We start from the raw sequence: 17,101 nt of genomic DNA, 5'->3' as shown, positions 1-17,101 counted from the left end.
ATGGTCTCGATCTCCTGACCTCGTGATCCGCCCGTCTCGGCCTCCCAAAGTGCTGGGATTACAGGCTTGAGCCACCGCGCCCAGCCCAGGTCTAAACTCTTAATGAATGCCAGGCTTCAAAGGAATAGCCCCTTCTCCCAGGGGCACAGGAGTCCCATGCTCTGGGGCAAAACCCCTTCTTCGTGTCCAGCTCTGTCATTTCCCAGGTGCCTGGCTCACAGGTGACAGTCAGGGTCAGGCAGAAAATGCATGAGGGCGTGCAGGTGGTGGCTGCAGGTGGGATGCGTGAGCACGGAGTGTCTCCACTGGGCGCCTCTGGGCAGATCTGAAAGACTACGAGCCAGTCTGGCCAAGCCCTGGGGAAGTGTCTGGCAGGCAACAGTGGGTTCCTTCCCAGAAGCCACTGCCAGGCTTGACTGAGCCGGGGCCTCTCCCATGGTGACTTCTCAGCCCGGGTCCTCACCTGGCAGGGTTGGCCAAACCTCACTTCCCCCTGCCCCAGGTGGGGACGTGTCACAGCCCCTGTGGGAGGCCAGCATCTGAAGCAGAGGCAGTCTTCTCTCTTGGGCCCGGCCTATATTTGTTCCAGGACTGGTGAGAGGAGGCGCTGGTGTCGCTCTGAGGATGGCAGCCCTTGTGGGGCCTGCAGCTCTTCACTTGGGGTACTCTGACCTCGTCCAGGTGGGGCCCTTGGGGCAGTGGGGAGGGGTCCCCCACCCACCCTGCCACCCTGATACAGGCTCAGTCAGTGGAGAGTGGTCTCTGCAGAGTCTCCCTTGGCAGGACTGGACTGCTGGGACCATGGCCTCGGTCCTCCCTCCTCGCCGGCAGGGTCTCTGATGTGGGGGCATCGGGGCTGGGTGCCCCACAACAGGCAGCTCTTGCCTGGTAGATGGCACCAGGGTTAGGAACGTCCACTCCAGACAGCGAGCCCAGAGGCGCTCTCTGCTGAGCCTCCCTGTGGCGCCCGGCTCTGCCACAGACTCTCGGTCCCCTCCGTGCTCAGCAGTGCTGGTGTGGAGGCCGCAGTGAGTAGGGCGCCGACGGGCAGGAGCCCACACTTGGTTTCCGCGCTTATGGCTGGCGCTGCACTGGCCTGGCTGCCTTGCTTTTCCCGTGTTTCCCTTGTGGCCACTCATCCCTGTGTCCGTCTGTGCCGGTTTCTAGTTTGTGAGCCTTGGAGAGAAGGGACCTTACAGGGTCGTGTGCCCTGCCCAGTGCCTGGCCCGTGGGGGAATGTCAGTCACCACAAGGGACTTAGCTGGAGCTGAGCAGAGGGACCTGGGTAGTTAGGACACAGCCTCCTGGGTGTCAGGGGTGCGAGGAGTCAGGTGGTTGTGGGGGTTCAGGAAGTCGTTCTGGGACTCAGGAAGGCAGGGTCCTGGATTCCCAGGTGAGATGGGCAGGCGGGGCCAGGACCAGAGCCAGAGGCCACCAGGTGGGTCTTTGGTGCCATGGCGGGTCCCCAGCCCCTCCCCTCAGAGGCAGGATGTGATCCCGGCCCGCAGGGCCTCTGCTCCTGCCCTACGTGAGGCAGGGGGCTGGGGAAGGGCCCTGATGAGCCACTCCTGCCAGCCTGCACACCGGGTCCTGCCTGGGCAGGTCATGGGGCCGGGGTGGCCTCGGCCCAGAAGATGCGGTTTCGCGGCCCGCTGGCTTCAGTTCTCCTCCCGGCTTCCCAGAAGAGTCCAGTCTCACAGCAGCCACTCATTTTCCTCTCCGGCAGCCGCTGGCTCTGAGCACGCCCTCTCTCGCCACAATCACAAGAAGTGAAACTGTCCCAGGAAATAGAGTGGAACGCCCCAAAAACACCTAGGGAGGGCGGGCTCCTTCCTCCTCCTGCCTTCAGCAGAAATGGAGGCAGCCCCACTCTCCTCCCCTGCAACGGCCATTTCCTGCCTTTCACCTGTGCCAGAGTCCAGCCCTCCTGGGGTGGGTGTGACAAAGGGGTTTTTAAGAAGCTTCCAAGGTGGTGTGTGGCTGAGTTGAGAGCCACCAACTCAGGAAAGTGACAGGGGTCAGAGGCGTGGGGCCTGGAGGTCCTGTGTTCACTGAATGCCCGGTGCACATGAAGGCAGGTGGACAGAAAGGGTCCCGATGCGTGGGTGAGGACAGTCCCGTGGTGTGGGGGCTTCCAGAGACAAGCCTTGGAGGAGGGCCGGGAATTCCTTAGGAAAGGGGCTGCTGTCTTTTTGGGCAGGATGCCAGGACACAAGACGAGCAGTGTACTCTGGGCAGGCTACCTTTTGCAGAGCTTGGGGTTGGGGGCATTTGCACTCATGGTGCCCTGGGCTGTGACCTCCAGGCATGGGCTGGAGGGTACATCAGGTGCCTGGCATGGGCAAAGCCCCAGGTTCAGGCTTCTCCCGCCCCCCACTTCCTGCTCTTGGGTCCTGAACTCCTGACTGCCCTGCTGGACACCCCCCAGCCCCACACAGCCAACGCAATGTGGCACCACAGGGACACTCATGACATCACTTGGCAACATCTTGTGACAGCCCAGGGCAGGCAAGCACCAACCTGGACCTGGAGAGCACCGTGGTTGCCCGGTCCAGGGGCACAGGCCATGACCCCTGTCAACACTGACCAGTCCACGGCACACAACACCTCCCTCTCCTGCCCGGGCCATGTGTGCACATCTTCACACAAGTGATCAGACCCGGGACGTTAAATTTGCCGATGACTTCAGAGATGGCACACCCTGTGACACTTGGCCTCCAGAGGGCAGGGCCAAGCGTGTGACCTCAGGTGGCCTCCCTCTGGGAACCTCCATTTATGGCAGGGCCCAGCAGCCACTCGGCTCTTCATGAAGTGCTGTGTGCTGGGAAGGGCCTCACACTGACCCTCTCCCTTGGCGCCAGGCACACATGGGATGCCTGGGATGAAGAAAGCAGTGCCTGTGCTCTGACAGCGGTACTGGGGTTCAGGGGCTCCCGCCACGTTCCATGGGACATTTCAGGGCTGTTCTTCGCATCCCAGGCGCTGTCAGAGGGAGTGGTTTGGGAATTCAGTGCCTGCTTCTGCCTTCCCACCACACGAGGAAAGAGATGCTGTAAGTGCCTGTCATTGTCATTGCTTTCACCGTAGCTGAGAGCCATGAGGACTGAGGTGTGCCAGGCCTGTGTCGACTGCCTTGTGAAACTCAGTGTCCACGTGGGGCAGGGGCCGGGCTGTCCCATCCTGCAGACACGGGCACCAGAGCACAGGAGAGTGGTGGCCTCCCTGCCCGGCTGCCTGCACCTCTGCTCGTAACTGTCAGCTCCTGCTGCCTCTCCCAACCAAGCTGGCAGGAGTTTTTTTTTTTTTTAAGTAGACCACAAATACTCAAGGATGGGGGCAAATCCCCACATTGCTATCTGTGGGGATGTTTGTGTAGGCGCTTCTAGAAGCAGTGTCTTCTGAGCCATGTGTTCCCAGGCTGAGGTTCTGGACTCCACCGTGGCCGAGATGGGGTCTACTGTGGCAGGGTCCCCAGTGGGCATGTGAGTGGCAGTGTGAGTGGCAGTCGGGACACACACAGGCGGGCAGGCTACCCCCGCCCTCACCATCTTGCAGGCCCATCCTGCTCCGCAGGCAGTGTGTGGCCCTGGGGTGCCCACAGCAGTGCCCGCGGTGTGTGTCCTGATCACTCGGCCTACTGCCTCTGGCTGTGGATGCGATGTGGCTGGAAGGCGGCCCAGGGCCCCCTGTGCTCTTCTTCCTCCTCCCCCTGGGCTCACAGCGTTTCACCTCTTCTGCCCTCTAGCTGGTCAGTGAGAAGGTCGGAGGGGCCGAGGGGACCAAGCTGGACGATGACTTCAAAGAGATGGAGAAGGTGAGGAAGAAACTGCATGCTCTGTGTGGTGGCGGCGCTGCCGGGGCCTGACCTCTGCAGGGCATAGTGGAGGCGGCCAACCGTGACGAGCCTGGGTCTGGACTCATGGGGCCCTGCAGGCGTGGAGAGCTGGGGTGGTGTGGGGGCCTCGTCAGCTGGACTTGACGGGCACCAGCTCTCTCCCCTGCCCTGGGCAGGCAGCTGTGGGGACATGGCTGAGCTGAAGACATGGAGAGAGGGTTGGGGGGTCCTGGTATGGGCTCCTACGGCAGGAGGCGGTGCAGCAGTGGGGGCGTTGTGTGCCTTGGGCGCCTTGGGCCCCCAGTGGCTGTGGAGGCTTACATGCTGCTTCTCTCCACAGAAGGTGGATGTCACCAGCAAAGCGGTGACAGAAGTGCTGGCCAGGACCATCGAATACCTGCAGCCCAACCCAGGTGGGTGCTCCAGCCACTGCCAGGGCCTGCCCCAGGCCCTCTGGCTCGTTAGTCAGAGGGAACGTAGGAGATGACAGAACCACCAGGCTCATGGGGGGCAGGCTTCAAGCACAGCTGGATCCAGGGGTGCAGAGACCATCCTTGGCGCCGCATGCTGCCTTTCCACCTCAGCCAGCAGCTCAGTCCCTCTGTTGACTTCACTCTTATGCCGACTGGTTCCTCGAGGCCGTCCAGCCTTAAACCCCTCTTCTAGCCAGCAGTCCTGGCAGGGAGCCTCTCTCCCAGCTCACTTGTGGGACCCATTTGTATTGGCCGCCCCCTCACCCAGTGCCCCTGGGATGGGTCTCCCTGGCCGAGAGACGGACCTTTCCCCAAGGAAAACCCAAAACTGGCTCCATAGGCGGCCATGGACGGGGGCAGACGCACACCCAGCAGCGTCCACTCAGGCCCTGCCAGGAGCGGGCAGCAGAAGGGACACGGCTCCTCACCACCCCCACTGCATATCACTACTGTGCCTCCTCCCTGGGACCCCCCAGATGAGAGGTATAGCCACGTTCCAAGAGGAACAGCCCTTGGAAGGAGGATGTGTTGCCCCCTGAGGAGCTTGGTCGTCTCTCCACCCGCTGCCAGTTCCTTCGAGGCTAGTGAGGGAGCAGGGAAGGGACCCTCTGGGAACTCCGCTGTGCTTTGTGTGGCCTGGACTGTCCACAGGCACGGGAGGCAAAGGTGGCGCAGGGGATGTGGGGGCTGCAGCCCGCCGGGGCAGAGGAGTGCAGGCCTCGCAGCCCACACCCACCTGGCCATCCTTTCCCAGCCTCGCGGGCTAAGCTGACCATGCTCAACACGGTGTCCAAGATCCGGGGCCAGGTGAAGAACCCCGGCTACCCACAGTCGGAGGGGCTCCTGGGCGAGTGCATGATCCGCCACGGGAAGGAGCTGGGCGGCGAGTCCAACTTTGGTGAGTGGTGCTCTCTGGAGGCCACGCCTCAACACAGGCAGGGCAGGTGCAGGTCCAGGTCCAGCCGATGGGGCCCCTTCCTGTAGCTCCAGACCTTCCCCACCTCAAGCCAGCTGGTTCCCCAGGGCCTGGAACCACCCCCCACCCCACCCCCGCCCAGCATCTATCCTTCCACCATCTTCAGCCTGTTAAGGACAAACCTAGGCCCTTTTAGGAGCTTGGGGAGGGGGCTGGTTTAACATCCAGTATTGATTGGGATTTTAGGATCCTTTGTTTTGTTCTGAGTTCCAGTTTCCAGGCCCTTGGCCTGGAGTGCGGGGGCTGTTATAAGTTGGGATGGGGCTGAGTGCAGTGACTCACGCCTGTAATCCCAATACTCTGGGAGGCCGAGGCAGGTGGATCACCTGAGGTTGGGAATTCGAGACCAGCCTGACCAATATAGAGAAACCCCACCCTGTCTCTACTAAAAAAACATATACATATATAAAAGATATAATTAGCCGGGTGTGGTAGCACATGCCTGTAACCCCAGCTACTCAGGAGGCTGAGGCAGGAGAATCACTTGAACCCAGGAGGTGGAAGTTGCAGTAGCCCAGATTGTGCCATTGCACCCCAGCCTGGGCGACAAGAGCTAAACTCCATCTAAAAGAAAAAAAAAGGAAAAAAAAGGCTGGGCATGGTGACTCACGCCTGTAATCCCAGAACTTTGGGAGGCCGAGGTGGGCAGATCACGAGGTCAGGAGTTGGAGACTAGCCTGGTCAATATGGTGAAACCTCGTCTCTACTAAAAATACAAAAATTACCTGGGTGTGATGGCGTGCACCTGTAATCCCACCTACTCAGGAGGCTGAGACAGGAGAATCACTTGAACCTGGGAGGCAGAGGTTTAAGTGAGCAGAGATTGCACCACTGCACCCCAGCCTGGGCCACAGCGAGACTTCGTCTCAAAAAAAGAAGTTGGAAAGGATCCGATGTGGTGGTGCACGCCTGTGGCCCCAGCTACTTGGGAGGCTGAGATGCCAGCATGGCTTGAGCCCAGTTCGAGGCTGCAGTGAGCTGGGATAGCGCCACTGTGTTCCAGCCTGCGAAACCTTGTTTCAAAAACAAAGGCTGAGGAGTGTCTCGGTGCAGTGGTCTCAGGCCCGGCTTCTCCACAGGCGACGCATTGCTGGATGCCGGTGAATCCATGAAGCGCCTGGCAGAAGTGAAGGACTCCCTGGACATAGAGGTCAAGCAGAACTTCATTGACCCCCTCCAGAACCTGTGTGAGAAAGACCTGAAGGAGATCCAGGTGCTGCTGCTGCGCCAGCCTGGGGCCTATCCCTTCCCCCTGCTGGATGGGGCAGCCCCATTCCTGCCACTCCTGGCACTGCCCTCTGGGTCTCTGGCAGGCGGGATCCCCAGTGGTGCAGGGACAGTGGGTCAGGGCCATGCATGGGGGCGGGTCTCCGGCCGCTGCTGCTCTGACCCATGTCCCCCACTGTCTCCAGCACCACCTGAAGAAGCTGGAGGGCCGCCGCCTGGACTTTGACTACAAGAAGAAGCGGCAGGGCAAGATCCCTGATGAGGAGCTACGCCAGGCACTGGAGAAGTTCGAGGAGTCCAAGGAGGTGGCAGAAACCAGCATGCACAACCTCCTGGAGACCGACGTGAGTAGCTGGGGGTACCACGTCCTGACAAGCCCCATTCCCTTGGGAGGCCGGAGGTGGCAGTGACCTGGCCTCTGCAGCAGGGGAGGTTGAGGGTGCAGGCCCCCGTCCCCTGTCCCCTTTCGGCCCCCTTGCCTCCTGTGGCTTCACCTCGTGAGTCAGGGAAGGCACAGGACAGTGGTGCTGGCAGGAGCCCCTGAGCCCTGTTGTCCCCACAGATCGAGCAGGTGAGTCAGCTCTCGGCCCTGGTGGACGCACAGCTGGACTACCACCGGCAGGCCGTGCAGATCCTGGACGAGCTGGCCGAGAAGCTCAAGCGCAGGTGAGCCTGGGCTACCATGGGCCTCTGCCAGTGTGCGTGGGCAGCACACCTCGCTCTGGGGTGAGCGCATGGCATGGCAGAGCAGCATCCTGGATTCTTCCTGGGGACCGAGTGGAATGGCCTGGGGGGCCACAAGGTTGGAGGAGGAAGAGCTGGGGCTGTGACAACTCTGAGTCAACACCAAGCCCTGCCTCAGATGCAGGCCCTGGCAACTCCTAACCATGTGCCTGTTCCTTCCCTGGCTGCACTTTCTGCTGCCACAGGAACACCCAGGCTCCCTTCCCTGAACACAGAGGCCAGACCTGCTTTGGGGGCCTAGGCGTGTGTCGGGCACCGGCTGTGGTAGGGAATGGGGGGTGGAGGCAGGGGGATGCAACTGGGGGTGTTGTAGGTAGAGGCCGTGGCAGGACCCATCTGCTTGGCAGTCTCTGAGATGCCTCCAAGGTGGGGGTCCAGGCTGGAGGCCCTCTGGGTAGACATCCCAGTCTAGCTGTGTCCCAGGGTCCATGTGTCACGACCCCACTGACAGCCTCCTCTTGCAGTCCCAGGCTAGGTTACTAGGCAGCAGCATAAATACAAGGGTGGGGCTGCCTCAGCTGTGACACTCACGGGCTCGGGCCACTCACACCTCTCCCTTCACAGGATGCGGGAAGCTTCCTCACGCCCCAGGCGGGAGTATAAGCCCAAGCCCCGGGAGCCCTTTGACCTCGGAGAGCCTGAGCAGTCCAACGGGGGCTTCCCCTGCACCACAGCCCCCAAGATCGCAGGTAACGGGACATGGAGCCATCTTCTGGAGGCACATGCCAGTGGGTGGGAGTGGCTGAGGGCTGGCCTCGTCCTGGGTCTCTGAGTGCCAGACCCCAGACCCCTGGGTGCAGCTCTCAGCCCTGCTCCATCTGGACCACCAAGGCAGATGGGAAGGGCTGGTCCCAGTCCTCTGCAGAAGGGGCCCTGCCCGATGGTCTTGAGCCCACAATCCCCTCGTCTTGCTTGTGTTTAGCTTCATCGTCTTTCCGATCTTCCGACAAGCCCATCCGAACCCCTAGCCGGAGCATGCGTGAGTGTTCCCAGGCCCGCCTTGACCTCAGTGCTGCCTTCTCGGCCATTCGGGGAGGGTGTTTCTCCTCCTCCTCTGTCCATCTCAAGCAGGGAGGAGCCAGGCTCGGACAGCAGCGGGGGGCACAGGCCCCACAGCCTGTGAGATGCCACGCCTCTGGGTCTCAGCCTCACTGTGTCAATGAGGGATTGCCAAGGGCGCTAGCCCAGCTCTAGGCTATGTGGTGGCTGCAAGGGCTGAGGGCATCTGGTCATTTCTTGTCACTGCAGCAGCACTGGGTGTCCCCAGCACCTCCCAGGAGTAGCTTTGGTGACCACTTACCAAGCTTCTCCCATCCTCCCTCCTGGGTGGCAGTAGGGGCCAGACCCCAGAAGAAATGGCAGGGGCAGGGGGTGGCCCAGGCAGGACAGAGGGAGGCCTCTGCCCACTCACAGGCTCCAGGTCACAGCAGCTCTGAGACCCCAGACTGGGCGGGGTGAGGTGTAGCAGCCCCAGCCCTAGGTGCCATCCCCACAGCCTGCTCCCTCCCCCAGTGCCCCTGGACCAGCCAAGCTGCAAGGCGCTGTACGACTTCGAGCCAGAGAACGACGGGGAGCTGGGCTTCCGTGAGGGCGACGTCATCACACTGACCAACCAGATTGACGAGAACTGGTACGAGGGCATGCTGGACGGCCAGTCGGGCTTCTTCCCGCTCAGCTACGTGGAGGTGCTTGTGCCCCTGCCGCAGTGACTCGCCGGCGCCTCTGCCCCACCCCTCCGTCCACACTGGCTGGCACCCTTTGCTGGGTCTCCTGCATTCCACGGAGCCCCTGATGCCAGGGCAGTGTCTGAGCCTGCTGGTGCCACCTGGGCCCCGGCCCTCGAGGTACTCCCTTAGCAGGGCCCCACACTTGGGTGAGGGGGCTTATCTGGGTGGGTGGGGATGCCTGTTTACACTAGCGCTGACCCCCAACGGTGACGGCTGCCTTCCCCACTCCATGGCGCTGGCCTCCTCCCCGCTCCCCAACTCCTCGCCCAGCTGGCCCAGGCGGGGCAACACTAAGGTGCTCTCAGAAACACTAATGTTCCTCCAGGGCAGCCCCCACCTCCATCCTGACCCCATGGGGGCCCGGCCCACTGCCTACCCTCGAGTCCCACAGCCTTAACAGGATGGGATCGAGCATCCCCGTGGGGTGGCTCAGAGACAGGACCCTGGTTTTAAATCCCCTCCCAGCCTGGTGCTGGCGATGGGCCCTGGCCCTACCCCAGGGCCACTGCACTTCCGCCTCACACATGCACTCCTTCTCCCCAAGGCCAGGGCAGAGGGCCTCACCGCCTCCCCGGCCTGCTGTCAGCTTGCAGCCCAGGGACAGAGGCCAGCTGGGATCTGCCCAAGGACAGAGAACATGGTCTCCTGCAGGGCACTGCCTCCCATGCCCCACCCTTACAAAGCCAAGTACCTTTTCTTTTCAGCTTTTTAACTGCCCCCAGCCAGGCCCATGGAGGCCTGTGTCACTCTGGCACAAGCTGCCATCACCAGCCACCCACACACACCCCCAGCACACCTCGCACGGGACCACAGCCCCAGCCACAGCTGTGCTACCAAGGGCCAAGCACAAAGGCTCCAGTGAGCGAATGTTCCAGTCCCTGGTGGCCAGGCCTCCCCTTGCCAAGCCACTGCCACCCCACCCTGTGGGAAGTGGCCCCGACCATCTCCTTTAGACCAACACAGGCAGCCCCAGGGTCCCCAGACCCCTGCCCAGATCAGCAGGTCTGTAGCCCCAACATCTGCTTCCTGTTGCCCAATCCAAAATTGATGAAATAGGGGCTCCTCTGGGCCAGGCCACATTCACATTCCCCTCCCCCTGTGGCCCAGTGAAGCCTCTGGACCCCAGGCTCTGCCCTGCACCCCCCCTCGTCAGAAGTACATGAGGGGCACAGACACCCGGCAGAGGTGAGCACACAGCCCTGGGCACGGTCCAGAGCAAACTGAAATGTACACCTGAATTTTGTAAACAGAAGTATTAAATGTCTCTTTCTACAGCCCCTTGCCTCATCTTGGTGCAGGGGTGGGCCTGCCACCCACCGCCTTCCCGAGGGGCAGGCTCCCCACAGCCACACACACCCCAAGAGGTCCCCCCGGCACCCCAGGTGCTCAAGGCAGGTGGGACAGGGCCTGAGGCTTTTGTGCCAGTTCCCAGGTGCAGGGGCTGAGGGGTGCCCTGGAGTTTAATGCCCTGCCCTGGAAGTGAGGAAGCAGGGGTGATGGTACCAGCCTGGGCACCCAGCCACCCTCACCCCAGCCTTGGGGAGACCCGCATGGCTGGCTGCTGCTTCCATTTCTTTATTACCTGAGCCCATCCGGACCCTCCAGACAACTGGAGCCCACCCTGCCCTGGTGGGAGGCTCAGCTCCCCTGCTTAAGGATGCCGCACACCTGCTCCAGAACGTGGCACAGGCTCTGGTCCTTGGGCGTCCTGCTGGCCAAGGAGATCTGAAACAAGGGGGCTGGGCCTCAGGCTGCGCCCGGGGGTCCTAGCCAGCCCCGCACCTCACAGTCTACTGTCCAAGTCCAGCATCCTGAGTGAGCCCCCCTGAGACCAAGGCATAGGGCTGGGGTCCCGCGGCACAGCCTGCTGCTTACCCAGTGGGGCGGTGGGTAACCGGAAGGCCTGGCTCCTGGGGGCAGTGGTGCTGTGTGGAGGGGGGAAGCTTTCCTGCACGCTCCCGATCCTGCCCCCACCGCAGCCCCTCCCTGCCTGCGTCGCAGACACCCATGGGGATACCACAGCCTCCACAGCTAGCCGAGCGCTGAGCAGAATGAGCCCCTTTCTATGCCAGGTGGAGGGAGACCAGGAACTACTACCCCTAGGCCCTCTGCAGGGGAAACACTCCCAAACCCGCTGCTGGGACCTCATCCAGCACTGCAGGAGCTTAAAGCTCCACAATCCAATCAAATCTGGCCTGCACCCTGCTGGGGTGGCTGCAGGGTGACCAGGGTCAGGTGCACTCTGCCAGCTGGGCTGTCCCGGGCCGCTGAGGCCCACAGGGCTCGTTGCTGCCACCGTTCAGGCTGCCCAGGGGGCCCCTCCTGGAGCTTCGTTAGGAGGTCTGCAGGGACTTGGGGCTCACCTTAAGCTTGTCGAGGTAGGTGTGCTCCTGGCTCCAGGGTTCCTGGAGCCTCACGAGGTCAGGGGCACCCTTGTAGAACTCCACCAGCAGCATCTACAGGACAGGGGAGCATGGACTCCCAGGCTCCCTCCCAGCCGGATGTGCACCGGCCCCTCTCCTGGGGCTCCAGTCTCAGGCAGCCCCGAGACATGACCCCAGTCACTAACAAAGCAACCACAAAGAGATCGGGGAGGCAGCAGCGTTGCCCAAGTGGCTGCCACCAGAGGTCCACCTGGACCTGCACTCACTGAGCCCATCTCTCCAGAACCACGCGGGCCTGACATGGCCCCCTGGTTCGGCCTCATCCCCAGCAGCGACACCTGTGAGGTCACAGGTTTGATGAACTAGTTTGGGTTTTTTTTTTGTTTTTTGTTTTGAGGCAGAGTCTCGCTCTGTTGCCCAGGCTGGAGTGCAGTGGCCAGATCTCAGCTTACTGCAAGCTCCGCCTCCCGGGTTCCGGCCATTCTCCTGCCTCAGCCTCCCGAGTAGCTGGGACTACAGGCGCCCGCCACCTCGTCCGGCTAGTTTTTTGTATTTTTTAGTAGAGACGGGGTTTCACTGTGTTAACCAGGATGGTCTCGATCTCCTGACCTCGTGATCCGCCCGTCTCGGCCTCCCAAAGTGCTGGGATTACAGACTTGAGCCACCGCGCCTGGCCTAGTTTGGGTTTTATTGGGTTTTTTCCTTGAGATGGGGTCTCACTCTGTGGCCCAGATGGGTGCAGTGGTGCGATCTTGGCTCACTGCAACCTCCACCTCCCGGGTTCAAGAGATTCTCCTGCCTCAGCTTCCCAAGTAGCTGGGACTGTAGCACCCGCCACCACTCCTGGCTAGTTTTTCTATCTTGGTAGAGACAGGGTTTCGCCATGTTGGCTAGACTAGTCTCAAACTCCTGACCTCATGTGATCCACCCGCCTCAGCCTCCCCAAGTGCTGGGATTACAGGCGTGAGCCACTATGTCTGGCTTAGTTTAGTGTTTTTAAATGCACATTGAACACACAATTGTTAAGTGTTCATCCAGGTACCACCCAAAGTCCCTGGGGTTTCTCTACTGGACAGCCTGGCAGAAGAGGCCAGCGCCTTGGAGAATGGCAGGTGGGGAGGTGAGGGAGAGCAGAAGTTGGGGCCGTGGCAAGGGCCTGGGACTCTGTCCTGAGTGATGGAAGAAGCCCCCCCAAGGCGCCACCAGCCATAGCTTCCTGAGCCCACCGGTGGGAAGCAGACCAGCCCGTCTTGTGTGCCCAGCTGTGCACTGCCAGCCCCCGCCTGCCCGCCCCGCAGCGAGCTCACCATCTCGTGAAGGATGTCATTGGTCAGGAAGCTGTCCTGGACGTAGGCCATCTCCACGTCCATGGGGATGCCATAGTCACTGGGCCTTTGCTGGCAGGGACACAGACCAGTCAGAGAAGCCTCACTAGCCCCCAGCCCATAGCAGCTGGGGACGACGGGTAGTGCCTGGGCTGGGAATGGAAGAGTGCACACCCCGGCCCAGCTCCGCACCGGGATTGGCACCTGGCGGTGGGACCAGGGAGGCAGGGTAGCATCCTCCCTCCGGGAGAGGCCCCGAAGAGAGCCAGGGCCCTGAAATGACTTCCCAGGGCTGACCTCTGACTTCGGGGCAGGCGTGGGGAGTGAAGCCAGGCTGGGTCAGGAAGGGAGCCCTCTTTGTGCCAAGCAGCCAGCTACCCATGGAGGCCCCCTGCCCAGGCCCTCACCAAAGCCTCGGCAGGGCAGCAGTCATGTCCCCATTTCACAGACAGAGAAACTGGGGCCCCAACTCTCCAGTGGAGCCCGGAACCAGGGGCCCCTGCCTAGTTGTGACCCAAATGCCCCGGTGCCCTTGGGCCCCCCAGGCTCTCCCAGCAGCCCCACCTACCTCAGGAGGAGGCATCACCCAGAAAGGTGAGATCTTGGACTCGGGGCCTGGGTTGCCAGAGTAGTAAGGGGCTGGCGGAGGAGAGGGAGACAGGGGCTGGGCCTAGGAGGCTCGGCTGGCCCAGCGTCCCCCCTCCTTGCTCCCCCCACCGCCCCATCCGGCATACAGCAGAGCAGGGCGAGGCAGGGCTGGAAGCCGTTGCTGGAGCCCTGCAGCCGCAGCTGGTAGTCCATCTGCGCATCGATGTCTTGCAGAGACGGCAGCGCCGGGCTGTGCGGGTGGCTGTGGTACCAGCCCACCAGGGACAGGCCCCGCAGGAACAGGCTCTGGTAGATCTGGGGACAGAGGCACAGCTCAGGGGGCACAGGGGCCTGAATGGCTCTAGTGAGCTCATGCGGCCGGCCAGCCCTGAATAAACTCCTGCTGTGTATCAGGCCTGGGGACACAGTGATGACCAAGACAGGCCCTGCCCCCACCACCACTGAGTCCAGTGGGAGCCGGAGAGACAGCCAACAAGTACATCTATTAATATAAAAGACGCACCCTGCCACCAAGCCAGGACACGAAAGTCGTTTTGTTAACTGCTGTAGCCCAGCTTACGGAATAATGGTCACCACACAGTAAGCACTCAACAAATAGTTAAAAATAGGCTGGGCATGGTGGCTCATGCCTGTAACCCCAGCGCTTTGGGAGGCTGAGGCAGGCAGATCACTTGAGGTCAGGAGTTTGAGACCAGCCTGGCCAACATGGAGAAACCCCTTCTCTACTAAAAATACAAAAATTAGGCAGGTGTGGTGGCACGTGTCTGTACTCCCAGCTACTGTGGAGGCTGAGGCAGAAGGATCTCGAACCTGGGCAGTTGGTGCTGCAGTGAGCTGTGATTACGCCAGTGAAGTCCAGCCTAGGCAACAGAGCAAGATCGTGTCTCAAAAAAAGGAAAAAAAGGCCGGGCACGGTGGCTCATGCCTGTAATCCCAGCACTTTGGGAGTCAGGAGATCGAGACCATCCTGGCTAACACGGTGAAACCCCGTCTCTACTAAAAAATACAAAAAACTAGCCAGGCAAGGTGGTGGGCGCCTGTAGTCCCAGCTACTCGGGAGGCTGAGGCAGGAGAATGGCGTAAACCTGGGAGGCGGAGCTTGCAGTGAGCCGCCGCCACTGCACTCCAGCCTGGGTGACAGAGCCAGACTCCGTCTCAAAAAAAAAAAAAAGGAAAAAAAAAAGAATAGCAGCTGGCACTTAAAGTAGCCTTGAATAGATGAGGCCTGGCACTGAGCATTCAATATTGGCAGCCCTTCACTTTTTATTTTTTTAGATATAGGGACTTGCTCTGTCACCCAGGCTGGAATGCAGTGGCACCATCTCGGCCCACTGCAGCCTCAACCTCCCGGATTCAATCCATCCTCCTGCCTCAGCCTCTCAAATAGATGGTGCATACCACCATACCTGGCTAATTTTTTTTATCTTTTGTAGAGACGGGGTCTTGTTGTGGCCCCAGGCTGGTGTCGAACTCCTGGGCTCCAGCAAACCTCCTGCCTCAGCCTCCCTAAGTGATGGGATGCCAGGTGTGAACCCCCGCGCCTGGATCCGATGACCTTTCATTGAAGCCACTCATTTTACAGATGAGGAAACCAAGGCTCTGAGAGGGGAGGGGGCTGGCAAGGTCTCAGCACCAGGGCTAGGAGATCCAAAAGCAGTGCTCTTAGGCTGGGCGTGGTGGCTCACGCCTGTAATCCCAGCACTTTGGGAGGCTGATGCAGGTGGATCACCAAAGGTCAGGAGTTCGAGACCAGCCTGGCTAACATGGTGAAACCCTGTCTTAACTAAAAATACAAAAACTAGCTGGTCATGGTGGTGCACACCTGTAATCCTAGGTATTCAGGAGGCTGAAGCAGGAGAATCGCTTGAATCCAGAAAGTGGAGGCTGCAGTGAGCCAAGATCACACCCTGCACTCCATCCTGGGCGACAGAGCGAGACTGTCTCAAGGAAAAAAAAAAAAGGCCGCGTGCAGTGGTTCACACCTTTAATCCCAGCACTTTGGGAGGCCAAGGTGGACAGATCACAAGGTCAAGAGATTGAGACCATCCTGGCCGGGAGCAGTGGCTTACACCTGCAATCCCAACTCTTTGGGAGGCCAAGGTGGGTAGATCATGAGGTAAAGAGATGGAGACCATCCTGACCAACATGGTGAAACCCTGTCTCTACTAAAAATACAAAAAATTAGCCAAGTGTGGTGCCGCACACCTGTAGTCTCAGCTACTTGGGAGGCTGAGGCAGGAGAATTGCCTGAGCCCAGGAGGCGCAGGTGGCAGTGAGCCGAGATCGCGCCACTGCACTCCAGCCTCAGTAACAGAGCAAGACTCCGTCCCAAACAACAAAACAACAAAGAAAGCAGTGTTCTTCACCCTTTACCGTGGGGTCCCAGGCTCAGAGGCAGGCATACTCACCTGCACACTTGCTGGGTGTTGACACTGCCAGCCACTGGGCAGTTGTCAGGACAGCTATGTGCCTTTCCAACCCTCCCCAGAATGCCACCCCCCAGGCAGCCCCTCACCTCCTCTTCGATGGCAGCTGCAGTCTCTGCATCCCCGAGCCGGCTCCGACAAGGGAAGGCTCTGAGCACCGTCAGCACTGTGGGGAGGAGCAGCTGTGACCCCGTGACCCCGGTCCCCCAACGCCCGCTGCCCACCTGGCCCTGGATACCCACTCTGGCTGTTGATGTCCCAGCGGCCCCCCAGGTAACCCACGACCTCACTCCGCGTCAGGTGGCTGTGGAAATCCTGGGGAAGGGAAGGACGGCAGAAGACTGGCTCAGACTGTGGCCCTGCCCCAAAGCTGGAGCCAGCCCGTGCCCTCATTCTCTTTTTTTGAGGCTTGAGTTTTGCTCTGTCACCCAGGTTGGAGGGCAGTGGCACGATCTCGGCTCACCGCAAACTCCACCTCCCCAGTTCAAGCGATTCTTCTGTCTCAGCCTCCCAGGTAGCTGGGATCACAGGCGTGCACCACCACGCCCAGCCAAGTTTTGTATGTTTAGTAGAGATGGGGTTTCAGTGTTACTCAGGCTGGTCTCGAACTCCTGAGTTCAGGTGACCCACGGCCTCAGCTTCCCAAAGTGCTGGGATTATAGGTGTGAGCCACCGTGCCTGGCCGTGCACCCTCCTCCATACATTTATTGAGCACCCACAGTGTACCAGTAGCAAACAAAGCAGACAAGGTCCCTCTCATGGAGCTGATACACAGGGGAGTCCCACCCGCTGCCCACCGACTGGGCTCCCCAGGCCCCTGCCCAGGCCTGGGAACCCCTTGCCCCTGGACAAGTGGGCCACACACCAGCAGGAACAGCACGTTGCTGGAAACAGCCACATTGAACGGCTGGAACTTGTTGATGGCTGCAAAGGATGTTACTTCCACCAGGGTGTGGGGGTTCCTGTAGGGGCCAGGAGGGTCACAGTCTCAGGAACCCCCAGGCTCTTCCCTCGCCCCCACGCTGACTCCCCCCACCCCACAGCTCTGAGGATCTGAGCCTCTGTCCCACCCCCCACCCCTGCCCTTGCTACCCTCAGACCAGCAAGAGATCCAGGTGAGCTGGGGCGGGCAGAGCTTGGGGTGAGTCTGACCTGGCCGAGTCACGGCTGCCCAGCATGCAGTAGCGGACTGGGACCCGGATCTTGCTGTCCACCCGCTTCCCTGGGGTTGTGGCCTCTGGGAGGAGAAGAAGGCAGGGTCAGTCCCTCCCCAGCCCAAGTTGGAACAAACTAGGTGGCCACTGGGTGTGGTGGTGCATGCCTATAATCCTGGTGCTGAAGTGGGAGGATCGCTCGACCATGGGAGGTCGAGGCT

The 17,101-nt window shown here is 60.8% G+C and overlaps 2 protein-coding genes across 2 annotated transcripts in view; one reads left to right on the top strand and one right to left on the bottom strand.

The window, feature by feature from the left end:
• Window positions 1–10,256, top strand: part of SH3GL1 (SH3-domain GRB2-like 1) — a 20,187-nt gene extending 9,931 nt beyond the window's left edge. Inside the window, exons 2-11 of the mRNA XM_011943464.1 lie at window positions 3,746–3,814; window positions 4,176–4,248; window positions 5,063–5,206; window positions 6,364–6,497; window positions 6,697–6,855; window positions 7,074–7,177; window positions 7,820–7,944; window positions 8,178–8,234; window positions 8,768–9,948; window positions 9,993–10,256. Of these exons, the coding sequence (XP_011798854.1) occupies window positions 3,746–3,814; window positions 4,176–4,248; window positions 5,063–5,206; window positions 6,364–6,497; window positions 6,697–6,855; window positions 7,074–7,177; window positions 7,820–7,944; window positions 8,178–8,234; window positions 8,768–8,964 (1,062 nt within the window). The 3' untranslated portion in view covers window positions 8,965–9,948; window positions 9,993–10,256. The remainder of the gene's footprint in view (window positions 1–3,745; window positions 3,815–4,175; window positions 4,249–5,062; window positions 5,207–6,363; window positions 6,498–6,696; window positions 6,856–7,073; window positions 7,178–7,819; window positions 7,945–8,177; window positions 8,235–8,767; window positions 9,949–9,992) is intronic.
• Window positions 10,257–10,534: 278 nt separating this feature from the next.
• The window catches only part of MPND (MPN domain containing), a 27,769-nt gene continuing 21,202 nt past the window's right edge, over window positions 10,535–17,101 (bottom strand). Inside the window, exons 3-11 of the mRNA XM_011943613.1 lie at window positions 16,879–16,967; window positions 16,592–16,688; window positions 15,969–16,041; window positions 15,816–15,892; window positions 13,426–13,594; window positions 13,260–13,330; window positions 12,674–12,763; window positions 11,346–11,438; window positions 10,535–10,707 (exon numbers count right to left, since the gene is read on the bottom strand). Of these exons, the coding sequence (XP_011799003.1) occupies window positions 10,621–10,707; window positions 11,346–11,438; window positions 12,674–12,763; window positions 13,260–13,330; window positions 13,426–13,594; window positions 15,816–15,892; window positions 15,969–16,041; window positions 16,592–16,688; window positions 16,879–16,967 (846 nt within the window). The 3' untranslated portion in view covers window positions 10,535–10,620. The remainder of the gene's footprint in view (window positions 10,708–11,345; window positions 11,439–12,673; window positions 12,764–13,259; window positions 13,331–13,425; window positions 13,595–15,815; window positions 15,893–15,968; window positions 16,042–16,591; window positions 16,689–16,878; window positions 16,968–17,101) is intronic.

The sequence above is a fragment of the Colobus angolensis genome, unplaced genomic scaffold, assembly GCF_000951035.1.
Source record: "Colobus angolensis palliatus isolate OR3802 unplaced genomic scaffold, Cang.pa_1.0 Scaffold22, whole genome shotgun sequence".
In the NCBI taxonomy this organism is placed as follows: domain Eukaryota; kingdom Metazoa; phylum Chordata; class Mammalia; order Primates; family Cercopithecidae; genus Colobus; species Colobus angolensis.
Note: the sequence above shows the minus strand (reverse complement) of the source record. Positions and strands in the feature narration are given on the sequence as shown.